General features: G+C 48.0%; 1 protein-coding gene across 6 annotated transcripts in view; it reads right to left on the bottom strand.

The window, feature by feature from the left end:
• Positions 1 to 2,577: 2,577 nt before the first annotated feature.
• TAF8 (TATA-box binding protein associated factor 8) overlaps positions 2,578 to 13,610 on the bottom strand; it is a 41,132-nt gene continuing 30,099 nt past the window's right edge. For 2 of the 6 annotated variants that reach the window (XM_009205168.2, XM_009205169.2), the window contains one exon: positions 2,578 to 3,055. In XM_009205168.2, coding sequence (XP_009203432.1) covers positions 2,971 to 3,055 — 85 coding nt within the window. In that variant the 3' untranslated portion in view covers positions 2,578 to 2,970. Of the gene's footprint in view, positions 3,056 to 7,063; positions 7,427 to 7,453; positions 8,274 to 13,610 lie in introns of those variants that run through there. The other 4 variants (XM_017957859.2, XM_017957858.2, XM_021937258.1 and 1 more) reach the window with 4 other exon arrangements.

Here is a 13,610-nt window from a genome sequence, read left to right as displayed (position 1 = left end):
TAGAAACCGGGTGGCTTATGAACAACAGAAATGTATTTCTCACAGTGCTGGACGCTAGGAAGCCCAAGATCAAGGCTGATTGGGCATCTGGAGAGGGCCTGTTTTCTGGCTCACAGACGGTGCCTTCTCACTGTGTCCTCACATGGTGGAAGGGGCGAGGCAGCTCTCTCTTTTTTCTTTTTGTGATGGAGTCTCGCTCTGTCACCAGGCTGGAGGGCAGTGGTGCGATCTTGGCTCACTGCAACCTCTGCCTCAGGTTTGAGCAATTCTCCTGCCTCAGCCTCCCAAGTAGCTGGGATTACAGGCATCCACCACAATGCCCAGCTAATTTTTGTATTTTTAGTAGAGATGGGGTTTCACCATGTTGGCCAGGCTGATCTCAAACTCCTGACCTCAAGTGATCCGCCCACCTCAGCTTCCCAAAGTGCTGGGATTACAGGCGTGAGCCACTGTGCCTGGCCTCTCTGGGGGTTTTTTAACTAATTAATTGTTTTGTTTTTTAATTTTTGTGGAGATAGGGGTCTCGTCATGTTGCCCAGGCTGGTCTCAAACTCCTAAGCTCAAGTGATCCTCCTGCCTCAGCCTCCCAAAGCACTGGGATTGCAGGCATCAGCCACCGTGCCTGGCCTAGAGGCACTAATCCCATTCACAAAGGCTCTACTGTCATGACTTAATTACCTCCTCAAAGGCCCCATCTCCTAACATTATCACCTGGGGGATTTTAACGTAAATGTGGTGGGGGGGACACAAACATTTAGACCATAGTAGCTACCAATACAAGCTGGGAATTCTGCTTCTAGGAAATTGGCCTGCAGATATCCCAACAAACAAGTATTATGTCAGCGCAGCATTGTTTGCTGGAAATAGTCTCAATTTCTCTAAATAAAAAACTGGTCATAAATTAGGATAAGACATACAATGGAACACCCTGCAGCCACAAAAACAAATAAGGAAGTTCTTTACCTATCAGGAGTGACCTCCAAGAGATAGTAAGTGGGGAAAGAAGCAAGTGCAGAAGAGCTTATGCAGTATGCTACCATATGTGTAAAAAAAAAAAGGGGGAACTGTGTCTGTATTTGCTGGATATGCACAGAATACCTCTAGAGGATGCTATCAACGGTTGCATGTTTCAAGGGGACGTGGAATCTCAGAACAGCTTTTGCTCTTTATGGAAGTCTCCATCTCCTTTAGTCTGGAGAGAGGCAATACCCCCCGACTCATCCAAGACAGGAGCCCACTCTGCTGCTCTCCGGATGCCATGGGTAGACACGTGGTTAGGAGAGAGCAGGGTAGGGTCATGCCATGTAGTGGCTTGATGACCTAACACAAGGTACTTAGCCTCTAAGCCTCTGTTTCCTCTTCTGTTAAACAGCAAAAATAATACTACTATTAATAAATGAGGCCAAGCGCAGTAGCTCATGCCTGTAATCCCAGCACTTTGGGAGGCTGAGGCAGATGGATCACCTGAGGTCAGGAGTTCGAGACCAGCCTGGCCAACATGGTGAAACCCTATCTCTACTAAAAATACAAAAATCAGCCAGCTGCGGTGGCATGTGCCTGTAATCCTAGCTACTCGGGAGGCTGAGGCAGGAGAATCACTTGAACCCAGGAGGCGGAGGTTGCAGTGAGCCGAGATCACACCACTGCACTCCAGCCTGGGTGACAGGGTGAGATTCCATCTCAAAAAAAAATAAAATAAAATAAATAAATAAATAAATAAATAAATAAATAAGTTGATACATGTGTAAATGGGGATAATAATTTTCCCAACCTCATTAGGATAGCATGAGGATGAACAGTTAATTTATGTGAAGTGCTTAGCACAGTGCCTGGCATATAAGAAGTGCTCAGCAAATGAATTTGTTCCAAATACATCGTGTTTTCTCCTTTGCACTTTTGACCCCTATGGGATCAACATGGAAACTTCTCAGCGAGGCCAATGAGGCCCTCAGGGTCTGTCTTCAACCTTCACTGCAACACTCAACCCTTGCCACTCCCTTGTACCCTGTGTACTCTGTTCACTCTGCCTAGAATGTCCTTCCTTCCTTTGCTTGTCTTGGTCAAAGTCCAGCTTAAATGTCACCAGCCCTGGGACGCTCTTCCGGAAGTCCCAGCCGAGAGTTTGTGTTCTCTCCTCTGTGATGGCAGAGTCCCTGGGTGCCCCTCTGTGGGGCATCATCACACAGAATGGTGATTATGTTCCCGGTTCCAGCTGATACACACACACTTGTTTGTTATAATAGAAGGAATTGGGGGAAAAAAATTTCAACTCCAACTCAAATAAAACTTCAACAAGACACAACTTTCTATCTATCAGAGTAGCAAAGTTCAAGGAGTTCTACACTGAGGTGACAAAGAGGCAGGGACTCGTGCAGGAGAGCCAACTGGTACACATTCTGAGACCTGGGCGACATCTGTCCACACTCAGTGGACACCCATAACAAAATGGCACAGGCAGAAAGCTGCTCGTTGCATCAATGCTTGAAAGAACAGAGGGCTGGAAACCACCTAAACGCCCATCAGTTGGGGACTGGAAAATAAGTTATGGTAGAATTATACAAAGGCCATGCAGCCACGAACCAGAGAAGCTCTTTATTACTGACACGGAACGTCACCAAAAAATACACTGAGAAGTAGAAAATATAAGTATTTGCATTTGATGCACAGAATATTTCTGGAAGAATACATAAGGTCATATTAACAGTAACATAATAGCAGCTGCCAGGGATGAGGTCTGAGCCTCTGGGAAACAGGGGAGGAGGAAGATATTTTGTTATCACTTATATCTTTTTCTGTCTTTTAAATTTTATACTGCATACATATATTATCTATTCAAAATTAAATAACTTTTTAACAAAGAAGAAAAAGAAAAACTACTAATCAAATGGAGATGAGGTAGGCCACAAGCTCCAAGAGGAGGAAAAATACCTTAATGTTTTTTCCAGAAGCGCCAGAGTCCATGGCAAAGCTCTACCCTGGGCCAGCTGCCCCCACACTTGCACCTGGGCATGGGAAGTTGATGTTCGCAGAATTAAGAACTTTTTTCAGTATGCGCCTAAGTAAAACAGAAGAGTGAGAAACCCACTATCAACAGCTGAGGAAAACTCATAAATGAATGCACAACAAAGTTCAAAAGAAATAGAATGTGTGGCCCCAGGACTCTTTCATTATGGCAAAAACTGACAAGGCTCAGGGGGTTCTTCTTGTACCCACAAAGCTGCTTGTAAGAGCCTCTGAAGCCCCTGTCCATCTATTTATTATTGATTTAGTATATGAATTTATGTATAATATATAATTTTAATCATAGTATACACATTATTTTTACATCTTGATATTTTCATTTAATATATAATTGACATTTTTCCATTTCATTAAGTACTCTTCCAAAACATAATGTTTAATGTTTCCACATTACTGAAACTTACGGATATGTAATCATTTATTAATAATTCTCCATTGTTGGGGGCTGGGTGCGGTGGCTCACGCCTATAATCCCAGCACTTTGGGAGCTCAAGGCCAGCAGATCACTTGAGGTCAGGAGTTCGAAACCAGCCTGGCCAACAAGGCAAAACCCCATCTCTACTAAAACTACAAAAATTCACCAGGTGTGTGGCGGGCGCCTGTAATCCCAGCTACTTGGGAGGCTAATGCAGGAGAATTGCTTGAATCCAGCAGATGGAGGTTGCAGTGAGCTGAGATTGTCGCACTGCATTCCAGCCTGGGTAACAGAGCGAGGCTCTGTCTCAAAAAACAAACAAAATAATTCTCCATTGCGGGACATTTAGCTAATTTCCAGTCTTTTGCTATTATAAATAAAGCTATGATGCACATCTTTGTATATAAATCTTGCTTTTTTCAACTTTTATTTTAGATATGGGGGATACATGTACAGGTTGGCTACATGGGCATATTGCACCCAGGTAGTGAGCATAGCACCCAATAGGTAGGTTTTTGACCGAGGACCCTCCCTCCCTCCCCCCTCTCGTGGTCTGCAGCGTCTACTGTTTCCATGTTTATGTCCATGGGTGCTCAGTGTTTAGCTCCCACTTACAAGTGACAGAACATGCAGTATTTGGTTTTCTGGGTTCCTGTGTTAATTCGCTTAGGATTATGGCCTCTAGTTCCATCCATGTTGCTGTAAAGGACATGATTCTAATATTTTTTATGGCTATGCCCTGACCATCCACGTAAGAGCCTCTGAAGAACATCAAGAACTCACTGGGTAAAGCAGCTGGCGCGGGGCCCTTTCCAACCCTGGACCCCAGATGACCACGATGGGAAAGACCGTCCAGAGAAACCTACAGGAGGACCCACCAGTTCCAGTGACTCCTTCCGGGGGCAACCCTGATTCAGAGGTGGCATTCCCAAACTGCATCTGCCTAGGGGGAGGGACAACCTGAGGGCCAATGCCGCTGAGGGAGCCTCTGCTGGCTTCACAAGGGAGAAGGCTGGTTTCAGCTGACACCACACCAGCCTCCAAGCAGATGTTACAGGAGGGACTCGGAAGCCTCAGGACTCGGAAGCCTCAGGAGCTGAGCTGGAGCACCCCAGACACCCCAGTTCAGTGGCTGAGTCCTCGCAGGCTGGGTGAGACAACACTCCCCTCACTGCCCTCCCACCTTCCCCCAGGCCATTTCCACCCTCCCACTCCGCTCTGTACTCACCTCTTCCTGAAGCTTCACCTGCTAACCCCACCCCATTCGGAACTTGGCACAGGCTTCAGCCCTTGAGTCTTTTTTTGTTTTTGTTTTTGTTTTGAGATGGAGTCTCACACTGTCACTTGGGCTAGCATACAGTGGTGCAATCTCAGCTCGCTGCAACCTCCGCCCTCTGGGTTCAAGCGATTCTCCTCCCTCAACCTCCGGAGTAGCTGGGATTACAGGCGCCTGCCACCACGCCTGGCTAATTTTTTTTGTATTTTTAGTAGAGACTGGGTTTCACTCTGTTGGCCAGGCTGGTCTCGAACTCCTGACCTCGTGATCCGCCCACCTTGGCCTCCCAAAGTGCTGGGATTACAGGTGTGAGCCACTGCGCCCGGCCTCAGCACTTAAGTCCTAAAGTCCAGCCTTCCAATGACAGTTGTTCTCTGTCTTGGTGAATGGAGTTAAAACAGGTTCCTGTGTGTTTGCCTGTCTCCCTGACGACACTGCTAACTCCCCGGGGGAGGGGAGTCAGCTGCGGGTTTATATTTCCTCCCTCTCCCTTGGTACAGGCTCAGGCTATGGGAAGGAGTCACACTTGGCCTTGCTGACAGGCTGGCCGGCTCTCTTGGGGCCAGGACTAACCTCCCCCAGGTCTTAGGGTGGCTAGCTGTCCCCTTACGGAACTGTGCTTGGCAAATGCCAAACTATGTGGACCTGACTGTAAGATAAATAGTATCCCCCATACCTGCTCCAGCCAGAATGATCCTGAGTCAGCTCCTGTCCCTCCCTTGCTATCCGTCTCCATCTGAATGAATCAAGCCCATGAGGCTTTGCAGGCACGGCCCAGCTCCTCCCTGAACCCTGCCCCACTCCGCTCCTGCTCCCTCTGCTCCAGACACCCAGCCTCCTGTGGTGAAGCCACACACACTCCTGCCTCAGAGCAGTATGCCTGCTGTCCCCTTTCCCTGGAATGCTTCTCCATGTGGCCGGCCCCTCAATGCATTCAGGGCTCTGTTCAAAGAGAAATTTCCTTCCCACCGCTCCCAAAACAGCAACCCCTGCTGCGAGTGCTCCTTCCCCTGCTGCCCTATTATGTGGCAATCACTTCTTTCCACCCCTCCAGATGCACCCTCCTAGGCCCTGGCAGGCTGGCGCTGGTATGGCTCATATCAGCCGACCCCATCCAGCAGAGAGCAGGCAGGACAGTGTGAGGGGAGGGAAGGAGAGGGAGGTGAGGGTACTGATTTCCCGGGTTGGCTCCTTCCCTGCAGGGCTCTGTGGGCTAGCAGGGCTCCTGGACCTGAGGCCTGGGCTCTTGCAGAAGCCTCTCCCACGGGCCTCTCCCCAGGTTCTAGCTGCCCCTCTCCTTCCCTGTTCCCAGCCCAGGTGCTACACCAACCCTTGTGCTTCTGCTGGACCTTGCCTGCACCTTTGGAAGTAAGCCCTTTATTAAACCTTTCTCAAATATCCAACCCAGGTACACTGTCACTTTCCTTCCAGGACCCTAACTTCACCACCTGACACGACAGGTCTGTTTGAGAGAAGAGAGACAGACCCTTTCATATTGTTTTAGATTGTTTTATACTCAGAAAAGGAAAAAGAAGTGAAAATAAAGGCAGGTAGCCCAGCACCTAGGAACCAGACCCGAAACCAAGAAAGCAGACCCAAAACCAGGCCTGGGCCTGCATGACCTAAGCCTGGTAGTTAAAGCTCGACCCCTGACCTAACCGGTTATGTTATCTATGGATTGTAAAAATCCCTGTCCTGTTCTGTTTCGTTCTGATTACCAGTGCGTGCAGCCCCCAGTCACGTACCCCCTGCTTGCTCAATTGATCACGACCCTCTCACGCTGACACCCTTAGAGTTGTGAGCCCTTAAAAGGGACAGGAATTGCTCACTCAGGGAGCTCGGCTCTTGAGACAGGAGTCTTGCCGATGCTCCTGGCCGAATAAACCTCTTCCTTCTTTAACTCAAGTGTCTGAAGAGTTTTGTCTGCAGTTCGTCATGCTACATGTTGTTGGTGAGCTGTCTGTCCCCCAGCTAGCTCACAAACTCACAGGGGGGAAACCTTGTTTTAGTCGCCAGTGTATCCCAACATCTGTATCAGCATTGTGTGTAGCAGAAGCTCAATAAGTGTTTGTTGAATGTTAGAGCCAGGTGCCATGGCTCACACCTATAATCCCAGCACTTCTGGGAGGCTGACAGGCAGATCACTTGAGGTTAGGAGTTTGAGGCCAGTCTGGCCAACATGGGGAAACCCCATCTCTATTAAAACTATAAACATTAGCTGGGTGTGGCAGTGCACACCTGTAATCCCAGCTACTCAGGAGGCTGAGGCAGAAGAATCGCTTGAACCTGGGAGGCGGAGGTTGCAATGAGCTGAGATTATACCACAGCACTCCAGCCAACAGAGTGAGACACTGTCTCAAAAAAAAAAATTGTTTAATGAGTGACTGAACAAGGGGAGGATCAATGTAATCTGGAGAGGCTACAGAGGCTGGAAAGACAGGCAAGATTTAGGGGGTGATGGGGAGGAAGAGCTCTAACAAAGGCAGGGGATACAGCAGTGATGAGAATGGCCTCCTCTCAGGGTGTGAAGACCCTCACTTATGTCCTTCCTAGCACCCCTCCACTGTCTGTCATAATTGTGGGTTTGTTTTCTTTGTATGTCTTCTCACTGGAATGAATTCCCTGCAGGCAGGGCCCATGTCTGTCTTGTTCGCCATGGTATCTTCAGAGCTGGTACAGCGCCTGGCATGCCCAGATTGATAGATTGATATTTACTAAATGAAAAGAAAAATGAATTATCCAAAAGAAACAATGAATTGGCAGACGACCTCAGAAGCCTGGTTGGGTCATTTGGACTTGGAGTGAAAAGCACGAGGGAGGAATTGCAAGTCCTACTGCAGGGGAGAGAAGACAAGGCAAGGGCTTGTGGGAAGATGGCCCTGGCAGGGATGGCGGCTGGGGAAGAGCAGGGTACCTGATCAGCCATGCAGGGAGGCAGCATCAGACTGGCCAGGAAGAAAGAGGGGGCACAATTCAGTGACCATCTTGATACAGACACACAAGGAGGAAGACTCCAAGGTCTCAGTCTAGGGGACTGAGCTGGGGAGCTGGGAAAATGAGATCATGCCATCCAGGCTGAGGTCCCAGGTCCCAGGTCAAGGTAAGCACTCGAGGGTTGGCTGCTGTTATCCTCACTGTTTCTAATCTTTGTCTGAAGTGGGAAAGCTGTGGAGTGGAAGTGGTTTTGGGGGAAAGGGAGATCGACTCTGGCTATGTTGAAATGAAAGTATCACCGGACAGCTGGATGCTGAGGCGTCCTGGAGAGATGATGGCTGGAGGTGGAGAAGCAGATGAGCCATCTCCATGCATACACAGAGGTGGAGTGTTTGGGACCATCCATGGCTGAGAAGACTGGAGGGAAGAGCCAGGAAAGAAAAGGAAGGCCAAAAATAACAAGGAAAGTGGGGCAGTGTCATGGAAGTCAAAGGAACAATGTGGAAGAAGGAAGGGGCAGCCAGCACAGTCACACGCCAGAAGCAAAAGCAGCGGGCTGGGCCCCACTGAAGGGCCCCCATCCTGGAGGAGCACCTACCTGCTGGCCTCTGGGACAGGCTGGGAGAGCTAATGGTACAAGTCAGGAGGTGCATTGTTAGTAGAGGGCTTGCTGCCTGTCCCAACAAGACATTCCTGGGCATACACACTCAAAACTCATTTATGACAAAGACTGCCAACTGTCCCACAAATCTACTTTTTCGTTCTTCCCACGGTGACAAAGCTCCCAAATTTTACCTAGACAGAGCCACCCAGGTAAAGATCACATTTCCTTGCTTCCCTCACAGCCAATTGGGGTGGTATTACTAGGAGGGTGCAGCTTCCAGGTCCTGCTTAGGAGGAAGGTAAAAGCTTGCCCTCATATACCTCCCTTCTCCCCCAGTGCTGGAATCTGGGCCCAGCAGATGGGGTGGCCACCATACTCTGTCATGCAAGCAGCACCCAAAGTGACAGAGGAGCCAAGAGGCAGAAAGGGCCTTGACACCACCAAGTCACCCAGCTGGCCTGGACCACTCTTGTTCACCCAGCTTTCATAGAAGCCATATGCCTCTGACTTAAGCCACTCGATTCTGGGGACTTTTTGTTAGGGCAGCCTAACTCATATGCGAACACAATATTTAATCCAGCAGAAATGCCACCTTAGATCAGACCAAAGGTTGCTCAGCTCATCTCTGCTAGGGACCTCAGGGGTAGTGAGAGAGGTCACTGTCATCTCCCTTGACAAGATCTTCACTCTTCACTTACCAGGAAATCCTTAGTCTCCTTAACACTGTTACAAAGCCATCATTCATAAACAGATCAAAACCCTTCATAAAGCTGGGCAAAGTGGCTCACAACTATCCCAGCACTTCAGCAGGCTGAGGCAGTATGATCCCTTGAGGCCAGGAGTTAAAGGCCTGCCTGGTTACATAGGGAGACCCCATCCCTACAAAAAATTTAAAATTAGCTGGGCATGGTGCCGTGTACCTGTAATCCCAGCTACTCGGAAGGCTGAGGTGGGAGGACCGCTTGAGCCCAGGAGTTTTAGGTTACAGTGAGCTATGATAGTGACTCTACACTCCAGCCTGAGACAGAGTGGGACCTTGTCTCTAAAAAAAAAAAGAAAAAAAAATCTTTAATGGAAGTTTTTTTTTCTCCCTATCTACTTCATCAAGGAATGAACATGAGCAGTAATCAGTGCCCTCAGCCTGCCTCACATAACCCCTCTCCCTCTTTTCTTTCTTTTTTTTTTTTGAGACGGAGTCTCGCTCTGTCACCCAGGCTGGAGTGCAGTGGCACAACCTTGGCTCACTGCAACCTCCACCTCCCGGGTTCAAGCGATTCTCCTGCCTCAGTCTCCCAAGTAGCTGGGACTACAGGAGTGCACCACCATGCCTGGCTAATTTTTGTATTTTTAGTAGAGACAGGGTTCCACCATGTTGGCCAGGCTGGTCCCCAACTCCTGACTTCGTGATCCACCTGCCTTGGCCTCCCAAGGTGCGAGGATTACAGGCATGAGCCACCGTGCCCAGCCACATCACCCGTCTTAACTGGTTCCATTTCTAGCTCCCTTTCTCCTCCCACTCACAGGCCAGGTGAATGCATGGGTGGGTGGTGGGAATCGCCTTGCACACAGCAGTGCTCAGTGCCACTAAGCCTCAGAACACGAACAGTTGTGAGGAAACAGTGCCAGTCAGCTCTGGAGCAGAATGCCTGGGTGCAGACTACAGCTGGCCTACTCAGCGGCCAGGTGGACTGACTTGTTACCGACCTCTCCAGGCCTCCATGTCCTCGACTGCAAACACGAATGGTCAAAACATTTGCTTTCAGGGTAACTGTGAGGATCAAATGAGTCCATATGTGTAAAACACTTAGAACAGTGACTGACAAGAGTTCAGTTCTCAATTAGTATTCGCTTTTACATATATTTTTTCATATTGTCATGAGGCAAGCAAGCTTTTATGATTTTTTTTTTGAGATGGTGTTTCACTCTTGTTGCCCAGGCTGGAGTGCAATGGCGCAATCTCGACTCGCCACAACCTCCACCGCCCAGGTTCAAGCAATTCTCCTGCCTCAGCCTCCCAAGTAGCTGGGACTACAGGCATGGGCCACCACACCCAGCTAATTTTGTATTTTCAGTAGATATGGGGTTTCTTCATGTTGGTCAGGCTGGTCTTGAACTCCCAACCTCAGGTGATCCACCTGCCTCAGCCTCCCAAAGTGCTGGGATTACAGGCGTGAGCCACTGAGCCCAGCCGCTTTTATAATTTTAAAAGCAACGGAAAGAAAAGAAAGGTCTGGTAATGGAATAACACTCATGTATAAAGTATGGCCATACTTTATTTTAATGATAAAGACATTCCATGAAATTCCCTCAACAAGGTATCCTAACAATCCCCTTCTGTAGAAACTGATTTGGAAGTTTAGTGATTTGCCCCAGATCCACAAGTGGTTAAGTGGTGGACAATGCATACAAATGTCACCAAGCCTTATTTTACTGAGCCACATGAATAGAAGTAGAGAGACTTCAAGATGCCAGAAAAACAAAGCTCAGGTTCATCTTTTTTTTTTTTTTTTTTTGAGACGGAGTCTCGCTCTGTCGCCCAGGCTGGAGTGCAGTGGCCGGATCTCAGCTCACTGCAAGCTCCGCCTCCCGGGTTTACACCATCCTCCTGCCTCAGCCTCCCGAGTAGCTGGGACTACAGGCGCCCGCCACCTCGCCCAGCTAGTTTTTTTGTACTTTTTAGTAGAGACGGGGTTTCACCGTGTTCGCCAGAATGGTGTCGATCTCCTGACCTCGTGATCCACCCGTCTCGGCCTTCCAAAGTGCTGGGATTACAGGCTTGAGCCACCGCGCCCGGCCTGCCCAGCTAATTTTTATAGTTTTAGTAGAGATGGTGTTTCACCATGTTAGTCAGGCTGGTCTTGAATTCCTGACCTCATGATCTACCCGCCTCGGCCTCTCAAAGTGTTGGGATTACAGGTGTGAGCCACCGCGCCTGGCCCCACTCAGGTACATCTTTCACACTTGTTTCCCTGAAAGCCAGCCAGTGTTGCTACTGGTCTCTCAGAATAACCCCGCCAATCACCATTTAACTCCCTCCTGGTCAGAAACAGAGGAAAGGGGCTTGCCGAGAATCCTCACTTCAAAGCCAGAACTGGGGCTGTGATGCGGAGGGAGAGTTAGACGTTAAGGAAATGCAAATTAATATATTACAACACACCCATCAGAATGGCTAAAATAAAAAATAATCCTGAATGCTTGCAAGGATGTAGAGACACACTGGATCACTCACACATTGCTAGCGAGAAAAAAAAAAATGGTACAGCTGGCTGGGCACAGTGGCTCATGCCTATAACCCCATCACTCTGGGAGGCTAAGGTGGGTGGATCATTCAAGGTCAGGAGTTCGAGACCACCCTGGACAACATGGTGAAACCCCGCCTCTACTAAAAATACAAAAATTAGCTGGGCGAGGTGGCATGCACCTGCAGTCCCAGCTACTTGGGAGGTTGAGGCAGGAGAATCACTTGAACCGGGAGGTGGAGGTTGCAGTAGATTGCACCACTGTACTCAAGCCTGGCAACAGAGCAAGGCTGTCTTAAATATATATATATATACACACACACACACATATATATATAATATGTATATATATACACATATATATATATATGGTACACCAGCTCTGGAAAATAGTTTTGTCAGTTTCTTACAAAATTAAACATGCAGTTACCATAGGACCCAGCAATTGCATTCTTAGGTATTTATTACAGAGAAACTAAAACTTTTGTTTACACAAAAAACCTGTACACAAGTGTTATAGCAGCTTTATTCAGAGTAGCCCCAAATTGGACAGCCCAGATGTCTCTCAATGTGTGAATGATTAAAGAAACCGTGTTAAAGTATGGTGACTCCACGCTACTCAGCAATAAAAAGAAAGGAACTATTGATACACACAACCACCTAGACGCACCTCAAGTGAATTATGCAGAACTGAAAAAGCCAACATCAAAAAGTCTCATACTTGGCCAGGTGCGGTGGCTCATGCCTGTAATCCCAGCACTTCGGGAGGCTGAGGTGGGCGGATCACTTGAGGTCAGGAGTTGGAGACCAGTCTGGCAACATGGTGAAACCCCATCTCTATTAAAAATACAAAAATTAGCTGAGTGTGGTGGCGCATGCCTGTAATCCCAGCTACTCGGGAGGCTGAGGCAGGAGAATCTCTTGAACCTGGGAGGCGGAGGTTGCAGTGAGCCGGGATCGCGCCACCGCACTCCATCCAGCCTGGGCGACAGAGCAAGACTCCATCTCAAAAAGAAAAAGAAAAAAGTCACATACTTTACGATTCAATTTATCACATTCTTTCAGTAACATGAGAGATGGAGAACAGAGTAGTGGCTGCCAGGAGAGATGTGGAAGAGCAGAGAGGTGGATGTGGTTGTGAAGAGACAGCATGAGGGAGAACTGTACTGATTCAATGGCTCTGTGTCTTCACCATTTGTGTGGTGGTGGTTACACAAATCTACACGATGACACCGCACAGAACACACACATAACATACACACGTGCACATGGTGAAAACTGAATAAGCTCTATGGATTGTACTAATATACAATCCACATTGTACACTGAAACTGAACGCAAGGGTTTTGATATTGCACCACAGTTACGCAAGATGCTACCACTGGAGAAAGTGGGTGATGGGTACATAGGATCTCTCTGAACATTTTTTGCAACATCTTGTGAATCTATTATTCCAAAATTAAAATTTAAAGAAAGATCGATCAGAGATACATACAGACACATTTACAGATTAAATGACACAGGTCTGGGGTTTGCATTTAAAAATACTCCACAAGAGCTGGGCGCCGTGGCTCACGCCTATAACCTCAACACTTTAGGAGGCTGAGGTGGGTGGATCTCCTGAGGTCAGGAGTTGGAGACCAGTCTGGCCAACATGGTGAAACCCCATCTCTAATAAAAATATAAAAAATTAGCCAGGTATGGTGGTAAGCACCTGTAATCCCAGCTACTCAGGAAGCTGAGGCAGGAGAATCATTTGAACCCAGGAGGCGGAGGTTGCAGCGAGCCAAGATTGCACTATTGCACTCCAGCCTGGGCAACAAGAGCGAAACTCTGACACACACACACACACACACACACACAATACTCCAGGAGGAAAGAAAATAAAGGACAAAAAGTGGGAGAAACAGGTGAAACAGAATCAACAAGCTATTGATAAGTGTGGAAGCTTGGAGAGGCATATACAGGGGTTCATGTATTTTGCTAATTTTGTATTTGAAAATTTCCAAAATAAAAGTTTTACTAAGTTCCCAGGTGTGCTTAGGCCAACACAAGGGCTAAGCCTGACATATTTGTCCACATCGCTGTTAACTTTTGAACACAAATTAAGTTCAAAGCTTA

This window comes from Papio anubis, chromosome 6 (assembly GCF_008728515.1).
Source record: "Papio anubis isolate 15944 chromosome 6, Panubis1.0, whole genome shotgun sequence".
In the NCBI taxonomy this organism is placed as follows: Eukaryota; Metazoa; Chordata; class Mammalia; order Primates; family Cercopithecidae; genus Papio; species Papio anubis.
Note: the sequence above shows the minus strand (reverse complement) of the source record. Positions and strands in the feature narration are given on the sequence as shown.